This window comes from Dendrobium catenatum, unplaced genomic scaffold, assembly GCF_001605985.2.
Source record: "Dendrobium catenatum unplaced genomic scaffold, ASM160598v2 original_scaffold_27042, whole genome shotgun sequence".
In the NCBI taxonomy this organism is placed as follows: domain Eukaryota; kingdom Viridiplantae; phylum Streptophyta; class Magnoliopsida; order Asparagales; family Orchidaceae; genus Dendrobium; species Dendrobium catenatum.
Window position 1 is genome coordinate 1,031,418 of NW_021345501.1, and position 13,383 is coordinate 1,044,800.

Below are 13,383 nucleotides of genomic sequence, written 5' to 3' on the forward strand. Positions count from 1 at the left end.
GCTTGGTATTTGTTTTGGCTTTGTTTCTCTTCTAGCAATCTACCATTTGGGGCTATTTTCGCCCAGATTTTGCATTACTCTTGCTGTTTTCAACAATTAGAGATAGGTTTGCTTGCGAACTCAAGTATTTCCATTAGTGTTACTTGCGAACTCAAGTATTTCCTATCAAATTGGTATCTGAGCAAGTCTTGAGACCGGTGGAGGACTGTTTTCGGCAAATTACAACAGTAGTTTTTTGCTAAAAACAAGAAAAAGTTGTTGAATTTTGACCCCAAAATCTTGATTTTGTGAACCTACAAACTTCAGATTGTGTTGGCGGCCAAAAAAGTGGATGCCTTGGAGGAAAGACTTGAAGGGGAGATGAATCAAATCAAAACGACGGTGGAGGAAAGGATTTCTTCAATGGAGGGACAAGTTGTCGATCTTCGTGATATGATGAAAAAAATGTTAGAAATTCAAAATCAAACGGCGGTTTCAGTGGCAAAAGGTAGGGAAGGAAAAAATAAAATTCTGAAATTCGTAGGGAGGAAGATGAGGTGGAAATCATGGAAGGAGAGGGAAGAAGATCCCATATGGAGCCTGTCAAGAGGGAAGAAAGAGGAGGTGGATATGGGGAATGCCATTAGGGATACTTTGGTCGTCGAGGTGTTGATTTTGAAGAAAGAAGGGGGGATTTCTAAGGGGGTTTGGGCTATGGCAGAGCAAGGGAAGATCGAGAAACATGGGGTGGACCTAGCACTTGGGAGAGGGGAAATTATGGAAAAATTAGGGGAAATGGTGGCGACCAGAAGGTGAGGAAGTTGAAGATGCCCATATTCGAAGGAGAAGATGCATATGAGTGGATTTACAAGGTAGAGCGATACTTTGCCGTCAATGGTCTGACGGAGGAGGAGAAGCTGACAGCAGCAGGATTGTGCTTGGATGTAAAAGCCCTGTCGTGGTTTCAGTGGAGAGACCAGAGGAGGCCTATTAGGAACTGGAGGGAATTCGAAGACTACATAATAGAACGTTTCCAAACCGAGCGGGGAGGAGATTTCTATGAGCAGTTCTTTGCGCTGACACAGGAGGGATCGGTAGCAGACTACCGACAGCAGTTTGAGCACCTAGCTAGCATGGTGGAGCGACTCTCAGATACAATATTGGAGGGAAATTTCATGAAAGGGCTGAAGGCGGAGATCTGAGCAGCAGTGAAGGTTCTGATGCCTCATGACTTGGGGGAGGCCATGAGGTTGGTCCAACTGGTGGAAAATCAACCAAATTTGGAGAGAAGAGCCACGAGTAGCAGCACCAGGGGCACTTACAAGATGACGACCACTCATCTAGCTCCTAAAGGTCCTCCAACAGGAGGGAGTTGTGAGGCCACCAAGGAGAAGACATGAGGATGGAGTGGGGGAAATTTCAAGCGGTTGACAGAGAAAGAGATGTTGGAGAAGAGGGCTAAGGGCACGCTAGGTGCGATGAAAAGCACACACCAGGACATCAGTGCAAGGACTGAACTCTTGAGGTTTTCATTGTCTGTGATGACGAGGAAATTGAGGAGGGAGGTGAGGAGGAGATAGAGGAAGAGATGAATGATAAGCTACACTTTGATCTAGCTGAGGTTTCCCTGAATTTAGTGGTAGGGTTCACTACGAATCATACCATGAAGGTGAAGAGAGAGATTAAGGACATGGAGGTGGTGGTGCTGATTGATAGTGGGGCTACTCACAATTTCATTTTCACCCAGGTCATCGATCAACTGAGAGTGAGATTGGTGGATATCGGCTATTATGGGGTGATGATGGGTACATGAAAGGTGAAGAAATGTTAGGGGATTTGCAGAGGAGTGCGACTGATGATCCAGGGGATACATGTGAGGGAAGACTTTCTTTCGCTAGAGCTTGGGAGTGTAGACATCATCCTGAGGATGAAATGGTTGAAAACTTTGGGGGACACCAAAGTGAATTGGGGTGCACTCACGATGGAGTTGATGGTGGATAGGAGGAAGGTGGTGATTAAGGGAGATGCGGGGCTTTTCAAATCCCTGGGTTCTCTTAAAATGATGGTGATGGACATTCAGTTGGCGGGCGGAGGGTATTTGGTGGTGCTGCACAGTTTGGAGGGAGCGAGATTGGAGGAAGGAGACATACCCCTCTCCATTCAGCCGTTGATTCTGCAGTTCCAAAATCGCCCATCAGTGTACGACCTTATCGCTACCCTCAGTTCCAGAAGGATGAAATCGAAAGGTTGATTTGAGAGATGTTGGAGGCCAGAGATCATCAGACCCAGCATCAGTCCTTTCTCTAGCCTCGTTCTGTTGGTGAAAAAGAAGGATGACAACTGGCATTTTTGTGTGGACTACAGAGCACTCAATAAGGAAACTGTACTGGACAAGTTTCCCATACCCGTCATTAACGAGCTGTTAGATGAATTGAGTGGGACCGTGAATTTCAGCAAGATAGACTTGAAATTAGGTTACCATCAGATCCTGATGAAGGAGGATATACCCAAGATGTCCTTTAGAACTTATGAAGGACATTACGAGTTCCTGGTGATGCTATTTGGCCTCACCAATGCTCCCGCTACTTTCCAGGCCTTTATGAATAAGGTTTTCAAACCTTATCTCAGACGATTTGTATTTATATTCTTTGACGACATCCTGGTCTACAACAAGACATAGGAGGAGCACTGAGAGCATTTTAAAAGGGTGTTAGAGGTACTGTAGGAGCACCAGCTGAGGGCTAATTTGAAGAAATGCTGCTTTGCACAAGCTAGTGTAGAGTACTTGAGCTATGTGGTATCAAAAGAAGGGGTGACAACATATCAATCCAAAATTGAGACAATGCTAAAGTGGTCAGTGTCGAAAAATTCGAAGGAGCTGAGGGGATTTCTAGGACTAACAGGTTAATACAGGAGGTTCGTTAAGGGGTACAGCTCCATAGCCTGGCCACTCTCTGAGCAGTTGAAAAAGGATGGGTTCCTATGGGGGGAGGCGACCACATCAACATTTGAGAGCTCGAAGAAGGCGATGACTATGGCGCCGGTCCTAGCTTTGCTAGATTTCACTCTGACCTTCATTTTGGAGACAGATGCGTTTGGGTATGGGCTGGGTGCGTGCTTATGCAAAGTCGTAGGCCCATTGCCTATTTCAGCCAGGTATTGACTGCTAGAGCTCTGCTGAAATCAGTTTATGAGAGAGAATTAATAACCATTATTTTGTCCATCTAGAAGTGGTGGCCCTAACTATTGGGGAGACATTTTATTGTCAGGACAGATCAGCGGAGTTTGAAATACTTGCTGGAACAGCAGATGGTGATGGATGTGCATCAAAGGTGATTGTCCAAGTTGCTAGGGTATGATCTTGAGATTCAGTATAGACCAGAGGTGGAGAACAAGGCGGTAGATGCTTTGCCCAGATGTATGGGGGAGCTGCAGACAGTGGAAGTATCCGTTCCTTTGATACTTGACTGGGAGACCATCCGAGAAGAAAGTGCTAGAGATGAAGATTTGTGAAGGATCATCTCAGATTTATTGAAAGAGGATGGTAGCCACCCATGATACTCATTGGAGGGAGATAGATTGTTGTATCAGGGAAGATTTGTGATGCCCCGTACTTTGATCCACATCCCAAATTTACTCTAAAAATTTTGTGGAAGTGCAGTTGGGGGCCATTCAGGAGTGTAGAAGACTTACAAGAGACTAGCGGCCGAGCTTTATTGGAAGGGAATACATAGAGATGTAGAAGAGATGGTGGTGAGGGGTGAGATCTGTCAGAGGAACAAATATCTGGTTATGTCATCAGGGGGACTACTACAACTATTGGCGTTACCAGGACGAGTATGGGAGGAGATATCCATAGATTTCATAAATGGGTTGCCCCGTTCAGAAGGTTTCACAATGATCTTGGTGGTGGTGGATAGATTGAGCAAGTATGCTCATTTCATTCCCCTTCGGTATCCTTACACCGCAGTGACAGTGGCTTAAACATTTATCAGAGATGTGATCAGATTGCATGGGGTACCAGAGGCAATCGTCCCGGACAGAGATAAGGTGTTCCTTAGTCATTTTTGGAGGGAGTTGTTCAGGCTACATGGGGCAGTTCTAAAGAGGAGCACCGCTTACCGCCCACAGACAGATGACCAAACATAGGTGGTCAATATGAGCTTGGAGACCTACTTGAGATGCTTTATTCGGAGACACCCAAGCGGTGGGCCAAATGGCTATCATGGGTGGAGTACTGGTACAACACCTCGTTACACAGCCAGCTTAGAGTTATCGACCACACTTACTGAAGATTTAGAGGTGATTATGAAACCCTTAGAGTTGATGGGGATTCGCCAGAAAGAAGATTGAGCGAAAGAAGTGCTGATTAAGTGGAAGAATCTACCTGACTACGATGCCACGTTTGAGCCATACGAGAGGGTGAAACAACAATTTCCTAATTTTCACCTTGAGGACAAGGTGATTCTTTGGGAGGGAGGTATTGACAGGCCGGTTCACCCAGAACTTGCCCAGGAGCCGGCTCAGGAGGCGGGACAAGGGGTCCCCGCCCCCTTTGATTAGCCGCCCATGTGTGGGGCCCACTTGGAACAATTGAGGAAGGAGGATTGTGGGCAGCTAGGGAGAGAGGTAATTTTTGAATGAGGGAGAATTGAATTAGGAAACTAATTGTATTAATAGGGGGATTTGTTCTAGGGTTAGGTTTTATGCTTTGTTTTGTTTCTCTTGAAGTTTCTTTGGCATCTTGGGCTCTAGGCACATTGTTTAGAGATTGGGAGAGAACGATCCTCTTCTCGAATTGAGGATCAATTGTATCTTGCTTGGTATTTGTTTTGGCTTTGTTTCTCTTCTCACAATCTACCATTTTGGGGTTGTTTTCGCCCAGGTTTTGCATTACCCTCGTTGTTTTCACCAATTAGAGATAAGTTTGCTTGCGAACTCAAGTATTTCCCTTAGGGTTACTTGCGAACTCAAGTATTTCCTATCAAAATACCCACAACGTTGATAATTTAGTAGACGTCACACCAAACACATCAACTGCATATGTAGAAAAGAAAAATCCTAACGCTAGTATGCTTAGGAGCTGTGTATTTAAGTGTATGTCAGTTGTGTGGTATGTCATGTTACAAATGATGTCTTTTTATTGTGGAATAAAGATGCTTAATTTTAATTCGGAGGCGATTCCACTTCAAGTTGTTTATGATTTAAAATTTTTATTTGATTTTTAGTGTTTTATATTTTGGAGGGTTATGAAGAACCTGTTAAACAACCACTACTTGTTTTGAGCCAAACATGCTATTCATGGAATTCTAAGATTCAATGATGTAGGCATTCCACCTTTTTGTGGTAGAATGCTTTTTCATATATCAAGAGGAACCTAAGTGTGTTTTAGGTATTTTTTAGATTTCTTTGTATTTGGATAAGAGAAATGTTTACTTAATAGAGTTTTTTTTTTTTAATTTTTTATTTTTTTCTTTAATTTTTTATTTTTTATTTTTTATTTTTACTTAATAGAGTAATGTAAATATGTCTAGAGTTTGGCTTAAGGCTTTGTGAAATTCACCTTATTGGATAAGGTAAATTCCAATAAGAAGAGGCTAGTAAAGAGAAATCTAGAAGTTTGTATTTCAATTGTCATGAAAGGATGATCAATTGCTTTTGTTAAGTGATAGGATACTTAAAATTTGGATCTAAGTAGAGGAGTCATCTACTTGATTATGGATCAAATAGATGAAAGTGATTAAATATCTAAAGCTTTGGAGCTAAAGGTAGAAGGGATCACATGGCTTTTATACTAAGGGATGAGTGAAATTCCCTTTACCTTTGGAACTAAAGAGAATATAATGAAACCTCTAGTTTTGAGGCTAAGATTTAATGAGAATCCCTACAATTTTGAGGTTGTGGGTTACCCATGACTTTTAGGCTAAGGAATCATGGGTTCTCTTCAGCTTTTGGGTCAAATGAGAAATGGGCTAATACTTAGTCTTTGGACTAAGGTTAGGAGGAGTTCCTATGGCCTTTGAAGCTTGGAATTCCTATGACTATTGAAGCTAAGGAATGGAAGGAAGATGTTCAACCTGTAACTTTTGTATTAAAGGTTAGAGAGTTCTCTTTAGCTTTGGAGCTAAGAAAAAATAAATAAAATTCATAATTTTTAAAGCTAATGAATTGGGTATGAATTTCCTACGACTTTGAGGTTGAGATAAAAGAGTAAACATATAGTTTTTGGGCTAACGTGTAGAATCTTCTAGTGCTTTTGGAGCCCGTAGAAAAGAGGAGTGACTTATAATTTTGAGGCTACAAATTAGGAAGCAATCATTGAATTTTGTATTCAATCATGCATGGTTATCTACCTAATTTGAGTTAGGCAAATGTGAAAGGCTAAGATTGGAATCCTACGCCTAGGGAGAATGATCATTTGTTGATTTTGGATTCAATACATGAAATAGAAGAACTTAAGTATTTGGCCCTAAGATTCAAGAGCTTATGGTATAGTGTGTTTAGGACTTTAGGAAAATCCAAAACATCATACCTAAGGAAGGGTGATGGTAGCTCCTAAGGGGTGCTAATATTTATGCAATGAAATGTTTGAAGCCTTGGAAGACCCCAAAATATCAGGCATGAGGGAGAAGGGCATTTGAAAGAGATCCTATTTTTTTAAAGTGTTTTAAACTCATTTTTAAATAGGAGTGAACATTTAGAGACATTTAAACAAGGTTTTAAGATCAATTTTGGGCATGATCTAAGAGAAATTAGGAACACACATTAAGTGGGTCGCCATTTTAGGTATTTATCAAATGCTTAAGCTACTTGTTATTGCCTTCAACCTTTCAATTTACAAATTGCACTGACATGCTTAGATAATTTCAATGTATGGTAGGATATAGTCTATAGGCTTTTTAAAAGTCATAGCGTACTCCACCATTTGCTTTACATGCATTTAAAAATTAAATGAGCATGCTTTTGAATTTGCAAACTTTAGGTAAACAATGGTCTTAGCAAATGACCTACAACATGCATTTTTCTAAGGTTTGAGTGATGCAACTTAAACCATGCAACTTAGTATGATTAAGTGTGCGGTCATTTGGATTGGAATTATTCATCATTTGTTCTGCTTCTCTAAATTTGAAGAAATGTCAAAAGCGAATTCAACTAATTATATTTATCATGGGATTTGAAACTTAAACACGAGAGTTCATGAAAGACCCCAATTGCTTATAAGCTTTCAAAATTAATTGAATCTCATTTTTGAACACTTAACAAATTTATGGAATGTCATGATTGTTAAGCAATGCAAATATCTTAAATCTTTAAGTTAATTTTGCCATAACTTGTGATTTCATAGGAAGTGATGCATGCTACAAATATGAAACTGATGCGTTGTTTGCCCATCACTCAAGTTATGATCAAATGATGATGCGTAGCTTAAGGTTTGATCGTAGGCGAATGTTTGGAATGCAATATGAATGCTATTGCATGCATTTGGGGGTCGTTGAATACAAATCCAACGAGGCAACAACCCTACGTGCTTCGGTGTCCTCCTCGGGCTCTCTTTTGAGAGCAAACAAGTGGAAATCACTGGATTTCCATCGCTTTGCAGAGAGGACAATAGGTGTTTTCAGCTTTGGAAAATAAAATACGGGTGTTTTCGGCTCGAGGAGCGTCAAAAACATATCCATAAGGCTTATAGAGACTTTGGGGTTTTCTAAGTTTAGGAGCATTTTACCTCAGTGAAGCCAATGTACAGTGTTTTCGATTGTTGCGTCTATACCTTGAAGAGGTATAGACGATTGAAAACACAAACCAGCTGTTGTTTGAATGTTTCTGGAAGCTGCCTCCGCTCATGAGCTCACTAGAGTTGATTTTTTTAGGAAGAAGAAGCTCTTCTTCCTTCTATTTGACCGCTGAAATGAAGAGATGAAGAGCTACACCAACTCCTTCCACAAACTCTGCTCGTTCTTTTTTTTTGAGCCCTTCTTAGTTCCTCTATAGCTTAGTTCAGTTGAGACACACGCAATAATCTACAGGAGAAAGCCCCCTGGCCACACGAACTCCTGCATGACCGGTTCAGATGCACAAAGGAAGGAGAATGGATCACTCTATCCGCTTAACTCTTCCTGATCAATTGTTTCTTAGAGGAAGAAGTCGCTCGATCTCCCAGTCCTACATGCGAGGAAGGAGGCTATCGTCTCTCGGTTGATTTGCTCCCAGGCACAAATAGAGAAGCAGCTCGGTTCCTCCCAGACACACACGCGAGATCTCCTGCGTGCTCGTCTTCGCTCAATTTAACCCCAGATGCACTCAAGAGATCTCCCGCTAGCTCCTCTTCGCTCGATTCCACCCTAGACGCACGCAAGAGGAACCCTCCTGCTCGGTCTCTCGCTCTCTCTAGATGGACGCACGCACGTGGGATGCAGAAGCATGAAGATCAAGTCCCCACCCTCTCTCGAGTGTATCATATGGAAGAAATGAGAGAACCCTCGACACTTGAGTACTTGCCACTCAATCTTTGTCGAAGCCGCTCAAATCTGCTTCAAATCGAGGAGACAACATGATTGGACAGGAAGACAAAGACACATGTGTAATAACCGGTTTAGGCTTGGCCGGTTCAACCGAACCGGCCAGCCTTCTATTATTAGCCGCGACCCAACAGAGGGTCACTACAGACTCTTTCACGCGAAACAGAGAGGGGCGGGCGACGGAGCGTTCGTGCGAGGGATCAAAAGTATTATTTTGGGAGAGATTTGAAGAACGAGAGAAACAGACGAGAAATATTAAGGGAAGAAGAGAATAAGGAAGATATTGAAGCGAAGAGAAAAGGAATTTGGGAGAGAAATGATTTTGGGAATTTGAGAAGTTCCCATTTGGTTTCAAGAAGGGGGAGATCAAGTCGTAAGAATTGAAAACCACGAGGATTCAACAGGGAGGAAAATTGATTCAAGGTTTCAAAGGCCTGAAATTTTCAAAGTGGGTATTTATAAAAGTTTAAATTTCTTTATTTCAATTCTATTTTCATTTAGAAAGAAGTATATATGAAATTGTTAGACTTATGATTTCTGCTACTGTTTGAAATGATTTACAGAAATAAGCAATGACATGTATGAGTACAATTATGGAAAAGAAAAAGGATATATAATGAGTATATCAAAGATATAAAAAGTAAAAGTTTAGAAAGAAAACATACATATGTATATGATTCATATATGCAAATGATAAGTAATATTTATAGAGATATATGTAGATATGTTGTATGCAATGGTAACAATACGGATAAAAATGAGAAAAGAAAAGAAAAGAGAATAAAGGAAAAGGTATTGAAAACGACATGAGTTCACCCCCTGATGGTACTGGCTGGGGACGCCGTACTCGTGTACGAAAAAGGAAAAGGAAAATGCTATGGAAATGGAAAAGGTTGTACCTTTTGGTACTTTGAGACGATGCTCCTGTGCAAATCAAATGGGAAAATGAAATATAAATGAGATACTAAATATAACGAATATTTTAAATTGTTTTAAATGAAAACATCCGAAGAAGTATAAATCAATGAAATGAAAGAATTAAGATTAAGAAAGGATATAATCAACATATTTTTATGCATATTAATTGTTTTAATTAAATACCCACTGAGTTTACATAGTAAACTCAACCACGAGTTTAAATGTTTCAGGTAAGTTCTTAAGAAAAGAAATGGCTGAAAGAGAAGAACATGTTTACAGAAGGCGGCGTGCAAATGACAGCAGGTAAAATATATTTTGTGTTTTAGTGTCTCTTTAACATGAATGATGTAGTATAATGTTTAAGAAATTTTATCGTCCGACTTTTCGTACCCGCCTCGTTAGATCGAGCATCCGGGCCGGGTCGTGACAGCATGTTTGAAATTTGGGGACAATCATGATCGTTGATCCCAATTACTTGATTTGGAAGTTGATTTAAGCTCCAATTGAGTTAATTTGGCTCAAATTGAGTCAAACCAAACTCGATATAATTGGTTTGAGTTGATTTGAGTTTAATTTGATTCGATTGAGTTAATTTTATATAATCGAATCAAATCGAATTGATTTAATTTAAGTTTAATTAAACTTGATTTGAGGCCGATTTGATTTCAACGGAACTCAATTGGGTGCAAACCGGCTCGATCGGCGATGTGTTGACATAAAAGGGTGTCAACACCTAGAAATCTCATAAACTTTGATTGAATGATGAAAATATTAGTCTCAAAGCTCTGTTAATATTAGCCTGCCTTATCTACAATCCATGATTATTCCAAAAGTTGAAATTAAAAAACTTCTAGAAGAATTTAAAATAACAATATAATAAGTAATAAATCCATCCTAAATTCCTAATTGAAGTAAACTATCATGATTAATTGAAATTACATTAAAAAATGTCATAAAATGTGGTCCACGTGACCAAAATAAAATCAATAAATGATAATGAATGCATAAACAACTTTGATCTGTGTGTTAACTATTGCTGCCTTCTTGATGTTGTTTCAGAAGTTGGTAGATGGTCTCTATCACGTGTTTGACTTGCTTAATATTATGCCAAACGCTTTTTGAACACAAATAACAAGTCAATGTTATGAATAAGTAATGCATTGAGAATTTTTCTATCAATTACTTTGATTTTATGAGAACAATTTATAATATTTCTTGTACAACACTTTTTAATCACCATATAACATTAAACATATATTGCCTATTATGCTTAGTAAAATGGATGATAAAAATAGAAAAGTATCTTTATAAATGATTATTTATAAGCACATGTATTATATATATATATATATATATATATATATATATATATATATATAGAGAGAGAGAGAGCTATTGATCTAACTCTTGGTTGTGTTTGACTTGCTTAGTAAATTAGCTAAATAATTTTGTTCAAAATTTGCTATCTTATCGAATTTTCGGAGCACAGATAATTTAAGTAATGCAAGAGGATGCACCATGGTATGCTTTTTGTTGATCTTCTTATTGTTAAGATTAGAGAGGGAGTTAAGGAAAATTTAAATTATGGAGGCCAACTTTAGAGTCTAAGAGTTTTTGTTTGAGTAGATCTAAAATCAAATATATGGAGTTCAATTTTAGTAGTAATATATCTAGTGGGGAATTGTGACTTTGTGCGATCAAATCATAAAAAAAGTACACCTTTTAGATATGTCGAGTCTATTGTTCAAAATGATGGTGGCATAAATGGTAATATTAATAGAATTCAAGTTTGATGGATGAAGTGGAGGAATGCATCGGTGTTCCTTACATAAGTTAGAAAAGTAAGCCTCAAACTTAAGGGAAAAATCTAAAAGATGGTGATTAGACCGGCAATGCATTATGGCGCAGAATGCTGGCCATTTAAAAAGAAACATAAAATCAAGCTAAGTGTTGCAGAGATGAGATGGTCAGATGGATGAGTGGCTTTACTCTTAGAGACAAAATGCGAAACAAGTTTATACGTGAAAATATTGGAGTAGATCCAGTTCCAGGTAAGATTAGAGAGAGTTGCTTTAGATGGTTTGGTCACATAAAATATTAGCCTTTTGAAGAACTGGTTAAGAGAGTAGATGTATTAGCTTTGACCTATGTTAAGAAAAATATATGTAGACCTAAAAAGACTTGGCTATGAATTATTAGAAATGACTTTTTTTTATTAGATTTAAATGAGAATTTAACTCTTAGAAGGACACAATAGAGAAAAAAGGATTCATGTTGCCGACCCCACTTAGTGGGATAAATGTTTGAGGTTGATGCTGATGTTAGTTACATTAAATACAGGTTGAAATCAAAACAAGAAACTGATAATGAAACTTTTATATGGGTTCAATTTATCGCGTGTAGCTTGTTGGTTTGGTAGAGAACATATACAGCTAGAACCTCTACATTAGTTTATATAGTTCTACCCTTATGTCTTTGTGGCTGTATTTTTCTGCTGGATTACTGTTTATCTTTTTGATACATGAATTACTTGTATGTTCTTTTCTTTCTCTATTTTCTTTGATGGATTAGGATCTTGACAATGAAATGAGGATCTGCAAAGATGAATTCAAGAAGTTTGAGAGGAAGGATGTTAAATACCAGGAAGATCGTAATCACCTGAAGCAAAAAATTAAGAAATCTGATGACAAACTCAAAAAGGTTTGTGTAACGTGTGGTTTTGTCTAGGTGTCATTCTTTTGCTTGAAGTTATGTTTGTCCTTACAAAAGTTAAATTTTGTTTTTAATGTGCAAAAGTTTGGTTTATTTTTCATGGCTATTGTTCTTTTCTCTTGTTGAACAAATAGTGAAGTGGGATTTTGTTTTAAGTTCCATGTTTGCGTATCTTTTGTTACAGAATAAAGCATAATGCACTCACTAAATTACGTGCCTGTCAGGACTCATCTAAAATTGATGAAATTAAGAAGGATAACGAGGAATCATCATTTTTTATTCCAAAACTTGAGGAAGAGATACCAAAGTTGCAGCAACTTCTTCAGAATGAAGAAAAGATATTGGAAGAAATCATAGAGAGCTCTAAAGGTTACCCTGCTTTTCAATAATTGATTTTCTTAGTATGAAGGACTACGATGCTTCTAATCTTCTCCTGTGTGTTTGATTATTATTATCCTTTCTTCATCTTATATTTTTATTAGTCATTTAACTATACCGAGGTTTGACTGTTTTTCCCATGTTTGAGTTATGATATCCAATTCCCTCTGTTATCTCCATTAACATTTGACCATTATGTCCCGTGCTACATGATCTTGTTCATCGTATACCCTATCTAGGCTCCCGTTAGCATTTTAGACGTTGTTTTTCATTCAACCCATTGACCTGCTCAACTTTTCATTCTTGGAAATGCAAGGCTGTTCTTGCTGTATTGTGATTTAGGATGGTGGGGCATAAACTCTACATCTAGCTCTGGAACAGAAGTATTGTATCAAATGATTTCAAGTCATGGCTCATCATCATCATCATTCTTTTCGTCATTGGCCTTATGTGATGTAGAACGGGTAGGAGATGGTAATAATCTGAAACAAATCCTTCAGGAAATCTGAAACAGTTCAGATTTGTCTCCCAAAATCTGAGAAACGAATTCCAAGTTGCCTTCAGATTTCTAGAGGGAATTATGGGGGAAAACTTCAGTTTTGGTGTTTAGAGGAGAAGGACTTAAAAGTAAGAAGAGTGGAAAATCAAATCCAATAGGGAAGTGGAGGTGGAGAGGAGAATTGGGAGAGAGGGAGGAGAAGGGGCGGCGGGATCCAAGGCAGGCTGAGGGAATTCAATGCCTTGCATCCGTGAAGTGAATTAGGGAAATAGAATAGGAATTAAATTCCACGGATAAGAGAGAGGGAATTCGGCCAAGGCCAAGGTAAGTTTCAGCCTGCACTTGAAGAGAAAAGCTGAGAAGAAAATTCCATCCAGG

The 13,383-nt window shown here is 38.8% G+C and overlaps 1 protein-coding gene across 1 annotated transcript in view; it reads left to right on the forward strand.

The window, feature by feature from the left end:
* LOC110112841 (structural maintenance of chromosomes protein 4) overlaps window positions 1-13,383 on the forward strand; it is a gene marked incomplete at its 3' end in the record, with an annotated part of 37,795 nt that overhangs the window by 11,244 nt on the left and 13,168 nt on the right. Inside the window, 2 exon segments of the mRNA XM_020845188.2 lie at window positions 11,988-12,116; window positions 12,353-12,497. Of these exon segments, the coding sequence (XP_020700847.1) occupies window positions 11,988-12,116; window positions 12,353-12,497 (274 nt within the window).